The sequence below is a fragment of the Pygoscelis adeliae genome, unplaced genomic scaffold (assembly GCF_000699105.1).
Source record: "Pygoscelis adeliae isolate BGI_AS28 unplaced genomic scaffold, ASM69910v1 Scaffold130, whole genome shotgun sequence".
Taxonomy (NCBI): Eukaryota; Metazoa; Chordata; class Aves; order Sphenisciformes; family Spheniscidae; genus Pygoscelis; species Pygoscelis adeliae.
In genome coordinates this window covers 3,031,875-3,049,067 of record NW_008824031.1, presented here as the reverse complement: position 1 = coordinate 3,049,067, position 17,193 = coordinate 3,031,875, and the positions used below count along the sequence as shown (strand labels likewise).

The 17,193-nt window shown below is 54.2% G+C and overlaps 1 protein-coding gene across 1 annotated transcript in view; it reads left to right on the top strand.

Moving 5' to 3' along the window:
- AMN (amnion associated transmembrane protein) overlaps window positions 1-15,550 on the top strand; it is a 23,666-nt gene extending 8,116 nt beyond the window's left edge. The window contains exons 4-12 of the mRNA XM_009327952.1: window positions 4,450-4,537; window positions 6,091-6,326; window positions 7,945-8,082; window positions 8,173-8,281; window positions 10,125-10,207; window positions 11,209-11,395; window positions 12,491-12,665; window positions 15,050-15,152; window positions 15,440-15,550. Of these exons, the coding sequence (XP_009326227.1) occupies window positions 4,450-4,537; window positions 6,091-6,326; window positions 7,945-8,082; window positions 8,173-8,281; window positions 10,125-10,207; window positions 11,209-11,395; window positions 12,491-12,665; window positions 15,050-15,152; window positions 15,440-15,550 (1,230 nt within the window). The remainder of the gene's footprint in view (window positions 1-4,449; window positions 4,538-6,090; window positions 6,327-7,944; window positions 8,083-8,172; window positions 8,282-10,124; window positions 10,208-11,208; window positions 11,396-12,490; window positions 12,666-15,049; window positions 15,153-15,439) is intronic.
- The last annotated feature ends 1,643 nt before the right edge of the window (window positions 15,551-17,193 follow it).

The window sequence follows — 17,193 nt, the reverse complement described above, 5'->3', positions numbered from 1 at the left end:
CGGCACACATCCTCTCCGTGGCAGAGAGGTAACCTCCTTGCATCCTACCTCAGCGATGTGTTTCGATGGGATGCCAGCAGCGCCAGCCCAGGAGCTGCCCCCGTGCTGGGTGCCGGGTGAGGGGATGTACCCGGGAGTCACGCGCAGTCCCGATGGCTACCGAGCTGCTTGCTGGTGCACCCGTGAGTGCAGCGCTGCGGAGCCCAGCGTGCCCGGGCAGTCTTGGCGTTGCGCGATGGGGATGGTGGCACCGTCTCACCCGAGCAGGGAATTGAAACATGTTGATGCTGTGAATTAGAACATGGCTGGCAGAAGAGCCAGCTGCAATCACGAGCCTTGCTCGCCTGGGTTTGAAGCATTAGTGCCACATTTTTTCCTGCAATGATGATGGTGACATGCCAGTTACACTGCTGCTGTCAGTCATCTCAGCCCCATGCGCATGAATTGAGCAGAGCTGGCATGTGCCAGAGGCCAGTTCAAAGCCACCCACTTCCAAAGCTACGTGCTCAGGCCTTTGCCATTTTTTTCTTTTGCATTTTGGAGGTTAGTTTCTTTTTCACTTATGCACTGGGGCAGCGGCATTTCTCCTCAGTGGTGCAACGCTGGGGCTGCAAACATGGTGACTGTGGGTTGAGAGCCACATGGGGTCTTTCCTCTTTTTTTTTGCTGACTTTGATGAGAAAAATGATGACTGTATTTCAACTGTCATTACTCTTGATAACAATGACCGAGGAGATAAGTAATTTACCAGTATCAGGGATGGGAAATGACTAATGGGACTCTAAGCTTGCTGTATTAATGGCCCTGGAGTACAGGTTGGCAGCAGCAAGGGAAAGCAGATGAAACCGCCAGCTTTCTGGCTCTGGTTCTTTGGTACATGTCATTGCTCAGTTCAAAATGTACTTGGAAAGTGGCCCAGCCTATATGCAATTTCTATACTACACACCCAAATGCAGAAAGCCACTGCCCAACAAGAGTCTCCATTTGTCCTCTGCAGCAAGCTGAGATGCTTAACTTATGTTAGGAAAAAAGAAAGGGCAAATTATTTACAAACTAAGATCCACTGGACGACGGAGCCACTTCTGAAATGCTGCCCAGTGGCGTGCATCTCAGGAGGGCTGGTGGTGGATGGGCAACACGTCCGCCTTGGTGGGCAAGGAGCTGTAGCTGTGGGGGCCAGCCTCAGAAACTCCTGCTGTGAAGCAGTACAGGGCTCTTCTTGCACTTCATGTTTGTGGAGATGAGGTGACTCCATCCCCCGGCTTGCATCGTGTTGCCTTGCATTTTAATTCCAGGGCTGGTGCTAACAGCATTTGGGTAGTCCCAGAAGGTGAAGGGGTCAGCGGCTGGGACACTGTGTGTGCTGTGGGACTCTCATTTCCCTGCCACACTCACACTCATGTGGACAGCTTCCTCTGGGCTTGGGAAGTCCAGCTAGCCTGGGGTTTTGGCCTTGGTGGTGGAGGGGGATCTCCAGCGGTAGCTGGAGGAGCTGTCTTTGCCAGAGAGCCCAGTGTCTCCAGAGCCCTGCATTGATACTGCAGGTGTGGGGCATGTTTAGCGTGAGGCATTTTCTCCTACCTCTCACCATGGGCAGGATTGATGCTGTGCTCTGCTGACCCTGCATCTGCTCCACACCCCATCCAGATCCCCGCTCACCTGGGCCCCCCAGGCACAGGAGGACGTGACGTCAGTTGGTCATTGGACCAGCGTTTGTGCATCTGTGTGTGCACGCGTGTGTGTTTATCTCCAACCCACCAAGCCCACCTCATCCCTGCTCCACACTGAACTCAGCCATGCCGTGTGAATCCTTACCAGGTTTTCCTTGCTTTGCTTTGTGCATAATGCGTGCACAAAATGCTCTTGCATTGCTCCCTGGGGGAGCATGAGTGATGCAGCTTACAAATGTAGGCACATATTTGTCCAAGTGTTGTCTCTTTGGCTTTTTTCTCGCCCTAGTTAATTTGTGAAGATCTGAATGAAGAATCCCCTGGACAGCAAAGCTCATCGTGTCCTACATGGCCACCGCAGGGCATTTGGAAAGCTGTGACCCACAGCCATAGTCAAAGTGTTTGGTAACTCTATAGGGGAAAGAGCTGTCAGGCAGGCAGGGATCAGAGCAGGGACTTCCCAACCCAGTGGTCTTGATCCAGCCACAACACTCATAAACGCCAACTTCTGCAGCCTGGGAAAGTGAACAGAGGCCAGCTAGTCATGGCCCTGTTGTGTCACCCATCCCTGTCACCAGCAGCTGCTGTCTGATTTTTCTTCCTCCACCCAAAGATCCCTGCAGCTACGGGCCCAAGTGCCCACAGGTAACTGCTGTGAAAAGTTGGTACCCCGTGTTGGTGAAACGATCAACTGCATCCCATCCAAAACCCCATCCTGAGCAGCTCAGCTGGACCCCAGCAGCCAGCTGGCCACCCTCCCTGCTCGGCCCCATCATGCACAGTAGGTTGCAGGGTGGCAACCTGCAAACTGGGCAAGAGGCAGTGATGAGGGGCTCCAGCCTGAGATGGCCCAGCAGGTTTGGAAGAAGGGACTTTCAGCCAGCAGCACTGGCAGCACCTGCCCTGAGTGTTGGTGGTAGCTGACTGCCCTAAAGTGTCCCACCGCCTGTTCCTGCATGGGCTCACAGGAAAACAAGCCAGGGCATTTCTGAAGTGAAGCACCTTGTGAAAGAAGCTGGTAGCATAGACCTTGCCCAGCTCAAAGCAGGCCAAGTCCTGAGCCTCAAAACGTCATCAGACATGGCTTTTATATCTGCAGCTAAAGGGCACGTTGCCATTCTTGTCCTGGCAGACCTTTCAGCCTCTTTCAGTGCTTCAGTATTGAAAAAATTGGCTTTAATCAAGAGTAATAGAAATTCAGAGAACATGATGGCGTGGTTTCCAGTTAGGGACTACACATGCTATGGTCTCATGGAGCAATGTCCATAGGCAAAGGCTTCTTCCTGGCTGGTGGGGAGACTCCATACCCTTGGGGCAGACATTGCCCAGACCTCAGCTATTCACCTCGTCATCCTCTCTTCTTCAGCCCAATGCGTGACATTGATGGGTCTGAAGCGGTTGGTGCACAGTAGCACTGCGGGGCTCTTCTCGGTGGCAGCTGCCCTCTGCTCTCTGCCCTGGTTTCTCACGGTTCCTGAACCAAGAAGGGGACCCGGGCTATGGCCTTCAAAACCGCACCACCAAGGCACTAAAGTTCTAAACAGCTGCCTACAGCTTGGGGGTGAGAAGCTTTTTGCCATATCCATCCCCCTCCCAGGGTGGTCCCTGTGTGGGACAGAGCATCCTTAGGCAAGACTGCCCCAAGGACAGAGACCTGTCGCAGCCACCCGCAGCAGTCATTCATAAGTCTTGCTTTCTCTAATCTACATGCATTTTTAAAGACCGATTAAGTAGACGAAACCTTAAAATCCCATCTAGCATGCTCCTGCCTGAGCACAGGACCCAGTGCGTCGGCATAACGCAGTCCTGGAGGGCTTCCAGCTGCTGTCTGGGGAGTGATGCTAAAACCCTGGACAGACCGAGTTAGAGGAGAATGGAGCCTTGAACATCACTCACTCCTTGACATGTGAAAATATTGGGGGAAACCCTGATTTTCTCTGTGGCAATTTCTAAACGGAAAATAAGATGGGCTGGGCTGAAAAACCCATGTGCTGTGTCGCCTGACTCAGTTGTTTGCCAAGGCCTGTCCTGGAGTCAGCAGTGCCAGCTGGTGACCTGGGTGGCCACAGCTGCTTGCTGAAAGGGCCCCCATGGCAGAGCTGTGCCTGTTGAGGTTTGTCCTCATGCCCTGGAGCAGAAGCCTGATGGAGCTGAAGCCAGGCAAGCGTGGTGACCCCGACTACCTGCCGGTGATGTCCTACCCAACAAGAAGAGGGTCTAGCTATGGCAAGCTGCCCCAAATGCCACTGTGTGCTTTCCTTAGCTCACGCCGAGTGCGAATCCACTAGCTGACACCTCACCAAGCATTGCTTGGGCCCCTGAGTTATTTTTTGTGGGGCAAGCGCAGTCCCTGGAGGTGGGAACCCATTAAGCAAGGAGACCTCTGGGCACTTGCAGAGTAAGGTTGGGTTTTTCATGGCATATCAATGTATAAAGCCATTCCTGAGCTGGTGGGTGTGCAAGAGGAGGAAGGAGCCGTCAAAAGAGCTTATTTTGCTTTTTCCTTGTTCTTGCTTCCCTGAATGCTTTGTGCTTTTCTGTGTTACTGGAAGATAATGTCAAACTGCCTCTCCCCATTGCAGCGTCCCCATCTGTAAAAACGGGAGCTGATACTTTCCCATTAACGTGGGGCACGGCGAGGGTAACTCCTAATGACTGTAAAGTGCCTCAGAGACAGCAAGTGTAATAGGCAGCCTAATAATTAGCACTGTTATTTGATTACAAGCCTGGGTGGCTGGCAGCGGGACCGCACAGTAATACTCTGAATCCCTTCGTCTAGTACCTGCCCCTGAACGGAGAACTCGTGCTGGCATCTGGTGCAGGATTCACAGCTTTCGATGGCAGCTGGGATCCAGGCTGTGACTCAGGTATTTTGTGTCCAGACCAGTCACCCCATCAGCCCCTGATTAATCATGCAAATTCAGCCCCAACGCTTCTACAAAGGTTTTTGCTCTCCCACCTCAGAGCAAAGTGAATCACTCCTCTTTTAATACCTACCTTTTCTTTGATGACCTCCCTCACATCGGATCTTTTTTCCCTGCTAGATCACCTGTCTTCTGAAAAAGCAATTACAGTAGGGAAGCCTTTGAAGTTGTAGCAGAGAGGCAAATATTGTTTGTATTTTACCCTGCCTATTAAGCATGTAGCCACATCAAAGCCCTCATTTTCTCTGCCATGGTATTTCTAAAGAAAACTGGTTAGGAATTACACACCGGCAAGCTGAACTGCAGCCATCGCAGCGAGCTGGCCTTTGGCCCAATGCGCACAGGCATTTCGGCGTGAGCGCGTCCTTCCCTCCCCTCCTAGCCTCCAGCCCAGGTTTGCTGTGACTGAGGCAGCAGGTTTGTTTCATCGGTGCCTGTTATTAGTCTGAAAGCTGTTTGCTAGGGAGATGTATTTTGGGTATTTAAGAGCCACCTAACGCTTTCAGCGGCAAGTAACTTTTTAGTTTGGCCACAGGAAAGGAAGAGTCTAAGTGGATCGCCTGTGCCTGTGCTCTGACTGACAAAAAAAGAGAAAAAAGAGAGAAAAAGCCCAAACAGGTCTGCCCGGAGGAGCAACTGCAGCACCAGGCTGTCCAGAGCCGCTCCTAAAACCTTAATCCCTATCATTTTTCCACACTGGGGCTGCCTGCCCCCCATCAAGGATGCTCTGACAGCTGCCTCCACCTTGCACTGGGTTTTTCCTTCTGACCACGTGCTGCTCCCCTGAAATCGACAGGCGTTTCTGGGGCAATTTCATAAATGTTTTTTTTTAAAGCATGATTTTAAAATGAATGCAAATAATTCAGTCAATAAACGCCCGTGTGATAGCTGAATTGGTAAAGGTTCAGCTGTTGGGGAAGGGTGAGAAGGAAGCAGGGCACTGTATGATGATACTGTGACCAGCAGGGAAATGGTTAATGGTTAAATAATTAATGGTTAAGCGGTGCCCTGGTTTTTGGGATTACCCACTGCAGGGACCAGGGCCGGTCATGTTTCTGCAGGCCTGCCAGGCTGCTTGGAAACTGGGACATGAATTATCATACCCATTTTTTTCTGGTTTAGCTGTTATTCAGCATTTAGGCTCCATGGCTGTTTTCCTCCCTAACCATAAGGGTGAGCTTTAAAGAAGTGGGGGAAAAAGTGTCCTGTAGGATCTGGAGCCAGAGGTCTGCAGCCAGAAGTGGGGTCTGGGCTGAACTGCTGAGACCCCAGCCCTGAGGGCTGGAAAGCTTTGCCAGGCCTCCACCGGGCTCCAGGAGGTGCCTGCGGTGGCTGCCTGGGAAGGCAATGCCAGGGCCAGCCCTTTGCTCCCTGCCCGCGGGGTGAGCTCCTCCACTTCTGACCAAGCACTCACTGGTTTTACCAACCCAAATGCATCTGTCAGGGCTGCAGATTTGGGTCCAGGTCATGCTCAACCTTTCCTGTTGCTTTTCCAGGTGCAACAGTGAGGTTCGCTGACGCGGAGCACCACGCGTGGTTCGACCCCACGCTGTGGCAAGCTGTGTCTCCCAGCAGGGAGCTCGAGCCAGGCGGGCACATCTTTTCTGTGGATGAGGAACGTGTCCCGTGCCATTACGATGATGTTATCTTCCAGCCCGAAACCTCCTTCCGGGTAAATGTCGACTCATCGCGGCAAGTGATTCATCTCCGCAGCATCTCTCTCATGGGCCAGGTAACGTGGGGATGATGAGAAACCAGCTCGACTTCTCCTCACCGTGGCCCCAAAGTAGGTCAGGAGAGGAAGGACCAGCCGGGGATGGAGGAGCGGCGCTGCGTGGGGAGATGGGGCACTCCCACGGCGCTGCAGCTTCATGGGCTGCGGCTGCTGTGGATGGTCTCGATGATTTTTTTCCTTTACCAGTTTGTTATCGCCTCCCTCCCTGCGGCGTGGGAGCACAGGCCATCTCACTATTCACATTAAAAAAAAAAAAAAAAAAAGCCAATGTGCACGGGTCAAACTGCCAGCAAATGGCATCTTCTCGGGCACCCAGGGGCTGCCCCCTTCCCAGGCACGTGTCCTTAACCGCGCTGCTCTGGGACGCTCTGGGGACACCTCCCTCCCGTCCCCAACCTTAACGCAGCCCGTGACCTGGCAATCGTCTCCCAGCTTTGCTTCAGTACCGCTCTTTAATTGATTGGAGGGATAATTATAGAAACGCTGGCAGCCTGCTGTGCTTCAGCCTGGGAATCAGGTGCACGACAAGCCCCATCCCTCGCTGGTCGGAGAAGTGAAAGATCACAGGCGCTGCAGCAGTAAACACAGGCTCCTTCCAGGAGTGGGAGATGCGGCAGACATTTCATAAGTTATTTGTTATTTCTACTGCTGCGCTGCCATTTTGGGGCCAGGCATTTTATTTCTACTGCTGCGCTGCCATTTTGGGGCCAGGCATTAGGTAACCGGTTTTTGAGTAATAACCTCGGTCGGTGTCCAGGCGGGTGCAGGCAAGTCTGGACAAGGCAGGACCCTGATGGAGCTCACCTAGGGCACACGTAACCCCAGGGATGCAGAGGTGGGCGGTCCTGGATGTTCAGAGTGATGCTGGTCCCTCTGATGCCTGGGGACTGCCCCACAGCACATCATCCTCCCTGCCAAATCCACCCCCCAGGGACTGCAGCTGGGGTGGAGGCTGCTGCTGAGTGATGAGATGGAAAGAAAAGGTGCTTTTTATATTTGTGATTGTAGCATATTTCCTAAAAACTGACCTTATAAGCTACTTTGTCCCTTTGAAGACAGCCCGTTCCTTGCTCTGTGTGGGGTATTTTCACCCCAGGGCCTGACAAATCCTCCTGCTGTACCAGGGCACGGAGAAGCCTCCCACGGAAGGCAGCGGGTGAGGGACTTACCATTGGCTTGGTAGGACAAGGCTGGTCAGTCCAGCTCAGCCTTTGCTAATGCCAAGCCCACTGAAACGCTTCCCACATTGAAGGAACACACCTCAGATTCATCCCCTTCCTCTCAGTAATTAAAAGCTGATAAATTGAATTCTCTGGGCCACCAGAAAGAGGGAAAACAAGGGAAAAAAAAAAAAAGCCCAGCCATCTCGTGATTTCTTTGTGGCCCTTTTTTTTTGTTTTAAGTTAGAAAGCGTTTTTCTGTTGGCCCCATGGAAAAGCCAGAATGGGTGTAGCGGCAGGATTTTCTTGCTACACTCACTGCCTGTGGTGGGGCTGCCCCAAGCTGGCCGTCAGACATGGCACTGGGCACCCAGGCAGCACGGCCAGGTGCCTGGGGACAGCGCTGGGACCCACCTGGGGATGCTCACCAGCTTTTGCCTCTCTTCGCCACGCAGGAGCTCAGCAGCCCCGAGGCCTGGGCCGGCTACCTGCGGGGTCCCTCCGCCCCGCTGCAGTTTCATGGCAATGGCACTCTGCAGGTGACAGGCACCAGCTGTCCCGACAAGTCCGGCTGTGCCTGCGGGAACACCCCGGTGAGTCCTCCCATTGCATTTTAGGGGGGTGCCATTGCAATTTGGGGGAGAGGAGGGACAAGGGACTGACACTGCCCTGCTCTCCTTTAGGATCGACACCGCATCTGCACAGCCCTGCTTGGGGCGTCGGGGAGGCAGTGCCCAGCGCCGGCGTGCCGGAGCCCTTTGCAGCCCCTTGGCCACTGCTGCAGGGTCTGTGGTGAGTGGGGGGCACAGCCCTATTCCTCCTCCCCACCATGCCGGCTGCCCCAGCCCCCTTCCCCTGGCTCCATGGGGGAAAGCCAGGTGTGGGGGATGCTGCTGGTCTGGGGTCCAGGCACTCATGGGCTGAAGTTTTGCTGTAGCACTGCTCCCATGGGTCCCATCCGCAGGTCCCATCTGCATCCCACGTGCCACCCTCCCAGGGCATCTCTCTGCACCTGGATCGGAGCAATCCCAAACATGGATACAGGCTGGGAGATGAAGGGATTGAGAGCAGCCCTACAGAGAAGGACTTGGGGGTACTGGTGGATGAAAAGCTGGACAGGAGCCAGCAATGTGCGCTCGCAGCCCAGAAGGCCAATCGTACCCTGGGCTGCATCAAAAGAAGCGTGGCCAGCAGGTCGAGGGAGGTGATTCTGCCCCTCTACTCTGCTCTGGTGAGACCCCACCTGGAGTACTGCGTCCAGCTCTGGAGCCCTCAGCATAAGAAAGACACGGACCTGTTGGAGCGGGTCCAGAAGAGGGCCACGAAAATGATCAGGGGGATGGAACACCTCTCCTGTGAAGAAAGGCTGAGAGAGTTGGGGTTGTTCAGCCTAGAGAAGAGAAGGCTTTGGGGAGACCTTCTTGCCGCCTGTCGGTACTTAAAGGGAACCTACAGAAAATATGGGGAGGGACTCTTTATCAGGGACTGTAGTGATAGGATGAGGGGTAATGGTTTTAAACTGAAAGATTTAGATTAGATATTGGGAAGCAATTCTTTACTATGAGGGTGGTGAGACACTGGAACAGGTTGCCCAGAGAAGCTGTGGATGCCCCATCCCTGGAAGTGTTCAAGGTCAGGTTGGATGGGGCTCTGAGCAACCTGATCTAGTGGAAGGTGCCCCTGCCCATGGCAGGGGGGGGTGGAACTAGATGATCTTTAAGGTCCCTTCCAACCCAAACCATTCTGTGATTCTATGATTCTATGAAGCATCAGCCTGGCTTTCGGGAGCCTGTTCTGAGTTGCAGCCCTTTGTCCCTGCCTCTGGTTTATCCTGTCAGGATGTCACAGCTCATCAAGCTAATAGGGCTCTGCTGAGTTTATGCAGCAGAAAAAACTCAGAGGAAATGCACCTTTTTCACTGTAATGTCAACTTTCCAACAGCAAGTTTGTTTCATTTCATTTAAAATAAAAACACGCAGATTGACAGTGTTCCCTCTGCAATGGGTGTTTCTCCATTAATCTACCTGGAAGGTTGTTAAAGGGAATTTTTCATACACAGTTGTACCTAGATATTTGGTATATCATACCAAATTCATTAAAACGGCACCATGTTTCTCCGACACGTTCCTAAAAGCATAGCCTCTTAAAGTCTTTAGAGGAATTTCATATTTCAACAAATGCTTACTTGGGTTTTTTTCCCAAGGAAAATATTTGACCCAGTGCCTGCAGTGCAGGGAGCGCAGGTGTTCTTTCCTTCCCGCCTCCCCTCCAAAGCCAGGGTAGTGTTGCTGAATCACAGCCTTGCAGCCCCGAAACCCAGTTACATGTGGAGCTTCCCAGGGGATATGCAGGAGAAAGCTTTCCAGGGAAAGCTTCTCTCCGGAATATGGTGGAAACCAAAAGCCCTTCACCAAACCCAGCTGATAAAAAGACCAGCGAGGGAGGGAGAGGTTTCTTGGGGCAGCGCTGCTCAGGCAGAGCTGTGGCGCTGCCCCTCCTGAGCCCAGCCAGACTGGTCGCATGGAGGTACCGGAGGGTCTCCCGTGCCTTTCATGGTAGCTGGAGCCATGCCGCTGTGGCAGCTCTCTGGCCGGGCTTGGTGACAATGTCGTGTCTGTCTGTTTTTGGGCTGCAGGAGCCACCATTAGCCTGGATTTCACTCCTGATTTTGACCTGCAGAAGTACAGGGACAGACTGGTCCAAGCCTTGCTGAGCCAGGTACGTCAGCCCGCCAGGTCGGGAGGGGCTAACGAAACCACAAGCCACTGGCCACGTCTGCTGGTGACTCAATGCTGGTGGGGCTGGCTGGGGGGGGGCATGAGGTCCCAGGCATGCAGGGGGTTCAGCCTCACTTCCCGCCACCCTGCAGGGCTCACCCCCCACATTTGGCCTCTTGGATGTGCCAATTTGCTGGGGGGGCTGGTGCAGCCTCCCTTGCTCTCCACCACAGCCTCGCTGTCCCTCTCATCGCGGGGTAGGAACAGCTGCTGGCGTGCAGATGGGGAAGGATGCAGGGGGCCTTGCTGGAAATCCTGGTCTAGAAAACACGGGAGGTCAGCCAGGAGGTCAGGTCGAGATAACACGGGAGGTCGGCCTATGTGGTTGGGATCATGCAAACCTGCTGCAGCGTACCCCGGGGTCTCTGGGATATCATTCCCAATGCTGGGCTGCTTTTTATTCTCCAGTAGGCAAACACTGGGTGGGTAACTGGCACTGGTCAGCACTCAAATGCATGCTCTACAAGGCATCGCTCCACACTGCTGCTTGTCAGACACAGCATGACATCCCTCCTCCTGGCTGGGAGCTGCTGGGGCGGGGGGAGGCGTGCTCCAAGTTACACTGGGAGGATCGATATCAGAGTATTTCTCTATTGATCCAGAGCTGAAAGCCTGCTGCCTGCCCTCCTTACAGCCACACACATCTTAATACAGTGTTTAATGGGTGTGCTACACAAAATTGCTTTCTTGGTGAGCTCACCTTGGCAGGGGGACACAGAGTGCTGGGTGCTGGTCACAACTTTGAAGGGAGAGGAGATATGAACCTCTCATTTGGGAAACCCAATGGCACTGTGGTAACAGGGATGGCAGCTCTGTGATGGGACTCACATGAAGATTTATAGGCAGGCCTTGCTGGTGCATCCATCATGGCTGTTTGTAGACGTGACTAATTTCTGCCTACCGCTCTTATGGGCTTTAACTGTTGCCTTGTGTTTTGAAAAGCCCAAGTATGCCGGCGTGCGGATGGCCATATCCAAGGTGCACAAAGCACGGACCTTCCTGGGAGTCATACCCCGAAGCTCCACGCCCCTCATCCAAATCGTGCTGATTGATGACAAGGTGGGAGCACAGACCGGCACTGCTGCGGAGCAGATGGCTGCAGACATCATGGAGGACATAGCACAGCATGGTAACACCGCTGTCCTCCTCGGCTGGTCCCCCATGGGTGCACCTAAAGCCACTGCTGTCCAGAGCTTCTTGTCCCTCACCAGCAGCCCACGTGGCAGCCCCGCGTCCCTGCTCTATCACCAGGGAATCACACGGGAATCAAGCCCAAACCAGGTTGAAGCTCCCTGAGTTGCCCTGAGTTGAACACTCCTAAGGTCCTTGTCCCCATCAGTCTGGTCCAGCACACCTCTAAGCCTTCCTAACACACACACTGTGTTTCTAATGATTTCAGTACTGAACTTTGCTTACCCAGAAGTTTTACCATTTTAATTGTAGTAGGACAGTGGTGTGTGCAGAGCAGAACTGCAGGACCAGAATTAATGGGGTTGGCAGGGACCTCTGGAGACCACCTTCCCCCACCCTGAGACCAAGTTGCCCAGGGCCATGTCCAGTTGGGTTTTGAATCTCTTCAAGGATGGACACTCCACAACCTCTCTGGGCAACCTGTCCCCACGTTTGACTACCTTTGCAGTAAAACAGTTTTTTCTTATGCTGAAGTGGAATTTACCATATTTCAGTTTGTGCCCATTGCCTCTTGCCCTGTCACCAGGCACTGCTGAGAAGAGCCTGGCTCAGCACTTCAGCCGTGTCTCACCAAGGCAGAGCAGAGGGGAAGGGTCACCTCCCTTCACCTGCTGGCAACCCACCTCCTCATGCAGCCCAGAATACCATTGCCCTTCCATGCCACGTCTGGCTATGGTCAGCTTGGTGCCCACCAGAACCCCCAGGTCCCTCTCTGCAGGGCTGCTTTCCAGCCAGAACACTATGTGTGGAGGCAGCCATGTAAGCTGGCAGATGCACATGAGCATGTATGTCATTGCCAGGGGACCTGGTGGTTGTTGTATGGGTAGCAGACCCACATGGACTTGTCCCAGTTGATTCCACCCAGCTGTGTATCCCACCCCCCCCGTCCCCGTGGAAAGGTGATTAACCAGGCGAGCAGTGCCAGACCCAACTGCAGGCTCCCTCTGCCCTGTGTGAGTCAGGGTGGTTTGAGGGTGTGGGGGCATGTTGCCCCATCCAGTCCTCACCCCTATTTCTTCCTGCCCTTTCCCAGGTGAAGCACTTGGCATTTCAAGCGGCAAAATGGAGGTGGCTACTGGCAGCACTTTCAGCGGGCAAGCGGGAAGCCACGCATTGAGCAGGATCACAGTGGGGGTGGTCCTGGGGCTACTCTTTGGTCTCCTGTTGCTTGGAGGGATCCTCTTTCTCTACAGAAAGGGAAAACTAAGGTAGGGATGAGGCTTCTGCTGGCAGCTTGTTGCCAGGCTTCTCCTGCCTGGGGGCAGCTATCATCCCAAGGCTGTCCTTCCAGCCAGCCTGGTGGCACAGAGGTACGCAGGGCTGCCCAGAGCTCCCATGGTGATGGGCGTGGCCAGGCGGTCTGCTATACCCAACATTACTAGCATCACAGAACGGTTTGGGTTGGAAGGGACCTTTGAAGATCATCTAGTCCAAGCCCCCTGCCACGGGCAAGGACATTTTCCACTAGATCATGTTGCTCAAAGCCCCATCCAACCTGGCCTTGAACACATCCAATGGTTAAGGCAGCCACAACTTCTCTGGGCAACCTCTTACAGTGTCTCACCACCCTCATACTAAAGAATTTATTCCTTTTATCTAAATCTACCCTCTTTTAGTTTAAAACCATTGCCCTTATTGTTCCTCACAGTTTATTGGAGGTGAGGTGGCTGAAAGACACTTCTGTACTCTTCCACTGGTACATGGCTGGGAGGACTTGCTTCTTGGTGCCACGTGGCACGGTGTGCTCTGGCGGGAGTGGGGCTGCTGTGGCTCACTTGGAGCTCTCACAGGTCGTACTGCCTGGGGACATCTCCTGATCCTTGTAACTGTTAGTTTGTAGTCCTGCTGGGGGATGGAGGACTGAAACTGCCAGCTGCTAAATAGAAATGCATCAAAATAATTCAAAGCATGCGTCTCGCAGCTTTGTAGCCATGAAAGTGACAGCATCCAGAAGCAAATGCAGCTTCTGGTGCATTAGTTGCTCACACTGTGTGGAGAATGGTGTGCAGGTCCCAGGGGAGGGATGGTGGGGTGCACGGCACCTGACCTCACCACAGGTGGGAGCTGGTCAGAAATGCCCCTCTCCATCACCTTTTCCCCTCACAGCTTGGAGACAGGCTCCAGCAGTGAATAGGGCATCCTGGCAGTGCCCACAGCAGGCGCTTGGGGCACCCACCTCTGCTCCTTGCTCATGCACCCACCTTCATGCAGGGCCCTGCCTCCCCCAAGGAGGGTTTTACAGGGTTTATTGGCAGATGTCTCTGTGTGTGGGGCTGTCCACTGAGCTGCTATGGCTTGACTCACCTACTTGACCATGGGCAAACAGGATGGACCCTATGGTTTTTTATAACCAGGGGGTGGGAATTGCTTTAATTTGTGTGTGCAAGGTGCATTGGTGTCTGCCAGGGCATGCCGGCCGTGTTGCAGGCTCACAAGTCAGGTTGTTTCTTCCCTCCTGGTTCCTCCACTGGGGTTTTCTCGCTGCACAGCAGCAGCCGTGGCCAGGGATGCTTGCCCTGCCGCTCAGCACGTGCTGACATGACATTTCCTAGCAATAAACCCGCGCCTTCATTTAATTTCTAAATAAAACTCCCGGTCCCATAATTGCTACTTGATGATTTATCTTCCACTGACACTTCTTTGGATGCCGGACAGGCCTTTGAAACTGGCTCTGTCAGCAGTGGGAGGGAAGTTCATGTAGCTACAGGAGATGGAGCTGAACCCGAGCCCAGGCCATGTCCCCAGCTGACCCACTCCTGCTGCGTGTCCCTGGGTGGCTCCAGGGCAGGTGCCCTTTCGGGCAGTGCTGCCGAGCATCGTGAGGGCATCTGACACCGGCAGGGATGTTGCAAATTAGGCAGGTGGCTCTGGGAGCCTACAAACAGAGTCTGCCTCCCCGCAGCAGAGCCGCCCTGACCACCAGCAAACCAGTGACTTCAGCTTGTTTCCAGTGAAAAGGGCCTGGTACAGCCTCCCTGCAGATAACGCAGCTCCTCTGATATTGCCTATGTAGAGCCACTGTGGATGGCGGTCACAGTGTTTAAGTATTGGTGGGCTCTCAGGACCTGCGGTGACGTGTGCGGTGACCTGCGGTGACTGCTGAGCCCACCCGCACCAGGTGCCTGGTGCAGGGGATGATGCTCGGTGACTGGGACCCTTAGGATAGGAGTAATGAAGAAAATAGTAAAAGTGGTGATGGTGATTAAGATGATAAAATGATAACACGATAAAAGTAATGATAAAAGTAATTAGTGCTTGTTGACATTGCAGTGGGAGCAGGTGTTAGCTCTGTGGCAATTCATTTTAGGCCACAGGGGGAGAGCAATGGCTCTGAAGTGAAGCCTGTGCTGGGGTTGTCTGCCTCTGGCAAACTCTTCCCTCCAGGATGCAGGTCCTAGACCTCCGGGCTTAATGGTTTCTGCCTGATAGGGCAGCTTTTCCCTGGGAAAGGGTACAAAACACCCCATTTCAAAGACAGCCTGAAACTTTGCCCTGTATTTTCCCATCCACCTCTTGAAGATGCAGTGTTTCGGCTGAGGGAGCTGCTGGGATGGGCGGGATGCAGGTGGGTGATACCCAGGTCTCTCCCCAGGCTGCCTGCCCTGCGCCTCCCCCGGCCTTGGGACAGAGCAGAGGACCCGGCGTCCCCTGCGCCAGCCAGTGACAAAGGCTTTGACAACCCCATGTTCGACGTGGTGAGTCGCCACTGCCCGGGGACATGGGGATGCTCAGGGCCGTGGGTGGGAGTTGGCAGGGCCCCAGCTGGGACCCTCTCGAGTGCCAGTGGGGCTGCAACACAAGGTGCAGTGCGCCCGGCAGGGCTCCTCCTTTCCCCAGGCCAGGAGGGGTTTGTGGGACGATTCCCATCCTCCCATGGGTCACCAGCTCCTCAGCTGCCACAGGGACTCAGTGCTGGGTGGGTCTTGCCGAGGGTTTTGCTTCCCTTCTCCATTGGTTGCTTTTCCCTCCCTCCCTGCTGCAGGAGCTGCCAAGCGTTGATGCTGGAGAGGAGATGCTGCAGGAGATGGCTCCCACAGACCATCAGGTCTTCTACCTCAACCCTCTATACGATGCAAGCGAGACAGAGACCTGATGGAGTGGCCTCATGCTAGGGGCAGCCACCATCTCCCTGGGGACACGGTCACCTCTTCAGCCCTCACAGCCCCTCATGTACCTCCTGGTGGGATCTAAACCACAAGCAAGCAGATCCCACCTGAATAAAAGTGTCCACGCGGTGAAGGAAACCACAGCAAACCTTCACCATAAGGGCTCAGCCACGCAGGCATGGCCTCCCTGGTGTTGCTTCTGAGTTTTAAACTGTATTTTGTAGGTGTCAGTCCTTTTTAGACAGTTCATCATTGAGATTTGGGTCTCAGGTGACACCTAGGGAAGTTGGGGTCTAACTCAGCACCCTGCTCTTTAGCCAGCACCGTGCTGGATTTGCCCAGGGCATGCAGCAGGTTGAAGGATGCATCCCTGGATGCATGATGGAAATTCAGTGCTTAAATTAATTTCAAAATGTGGCCCAGAGCCTCCAGAGCTTGGACCCGTTAGTTGGGTTTAAAAGGAAATTATTTTGCTTTCCAGCAGCGTGCTTGGTGCTGGGGGATATCTGCGTGAGGTCCCCTGTTCCTCCTCTCTAGGACCTTGCTCCCGTCCCCTGGGCGCTGGCACAGGGCTCCATCCTGAGCAAACATTTCCTTCCCCTTTCCCTCCACTGAGCCGCCTGCGCTTGTTCCTGTCCCCTGTGCCTGGGCTGATGGTTATAAGATCCTCTTGGGCCTACCTGGGGATTTATCATGTTATTTCCCCACGTCGAGAGAGCGCTTCTTCTCATGGTACGAGGGGAGAGAGGTTCAGTGCCAGTGTCAGGGGTCCCCGGGGAGGGAAGCAGGCAGGAACCCGACGGCTGAGGACAGTCGTTCTGGCCTGTCTCTAACGAGGGTTGGGGCAACGGCAGCACCGAGGGGCCTCGTTAGCGGTGGCGTTTGCGGCCTGGCGTGTGTCAAATACCCTCAGCTGCCCGCAATGTCAGGCAGTGCTTCATTACGGGAGCAGGTCTGATGGGTGAGGCTGAAATTATGGAGATGTATGCAAATTTATGCAAATTTACACTCTACTGGGTTTTCAGTAAGGCTTGTTGGCATATTCCATAAGGAAGCAGCTATTTTAAGTTTATTATATTTTGTTCTAGTCTCTGGAAGACATAATCCCTTCTCAAAGGCCTGGGAATTCATCATTAGGCACATCAGAGCCCTGACGAAGGGTGACAGGCAGCGCGTGGTGATGAGACCAGCCCTGCCGCCCCCCTGCCAGCAGAGAGACCTCCGGTAACGGGCAGTGCCAGCAAGCAGGACACAAAACACGAGCCAGGCAGGGCACAAGGCCATCTCCAGGCCCTGGCTGTTGCCATTGCTTCGCGAGCCAGGGCAGAGCCGGGGCTGAGGGGCGGTACGCACTCAGGGGCACAGGGCGGTTGTGGTGCGGGAGCCAGGGCAGAGCCGGGGCTGAGGGGCGGTCTGCACTCAGGGGCACAGGGCGGGGATTTCGCCGTGCACGTCTCTCCTGAGAGTTGCCCCTCTGGCAGTACTGGGATGAAAAGCAACTTGCCTGGGCAGGAGCTTCTGCTGTGGCTGTCAGGCACTTGGTGCTGAATGAAACAGTCACCAGCTGGGTCAAAATACAGAGGAAATCATCAGCTGCTGCAAGCGGTGGCTGACACCGGCAGGCTGGGAA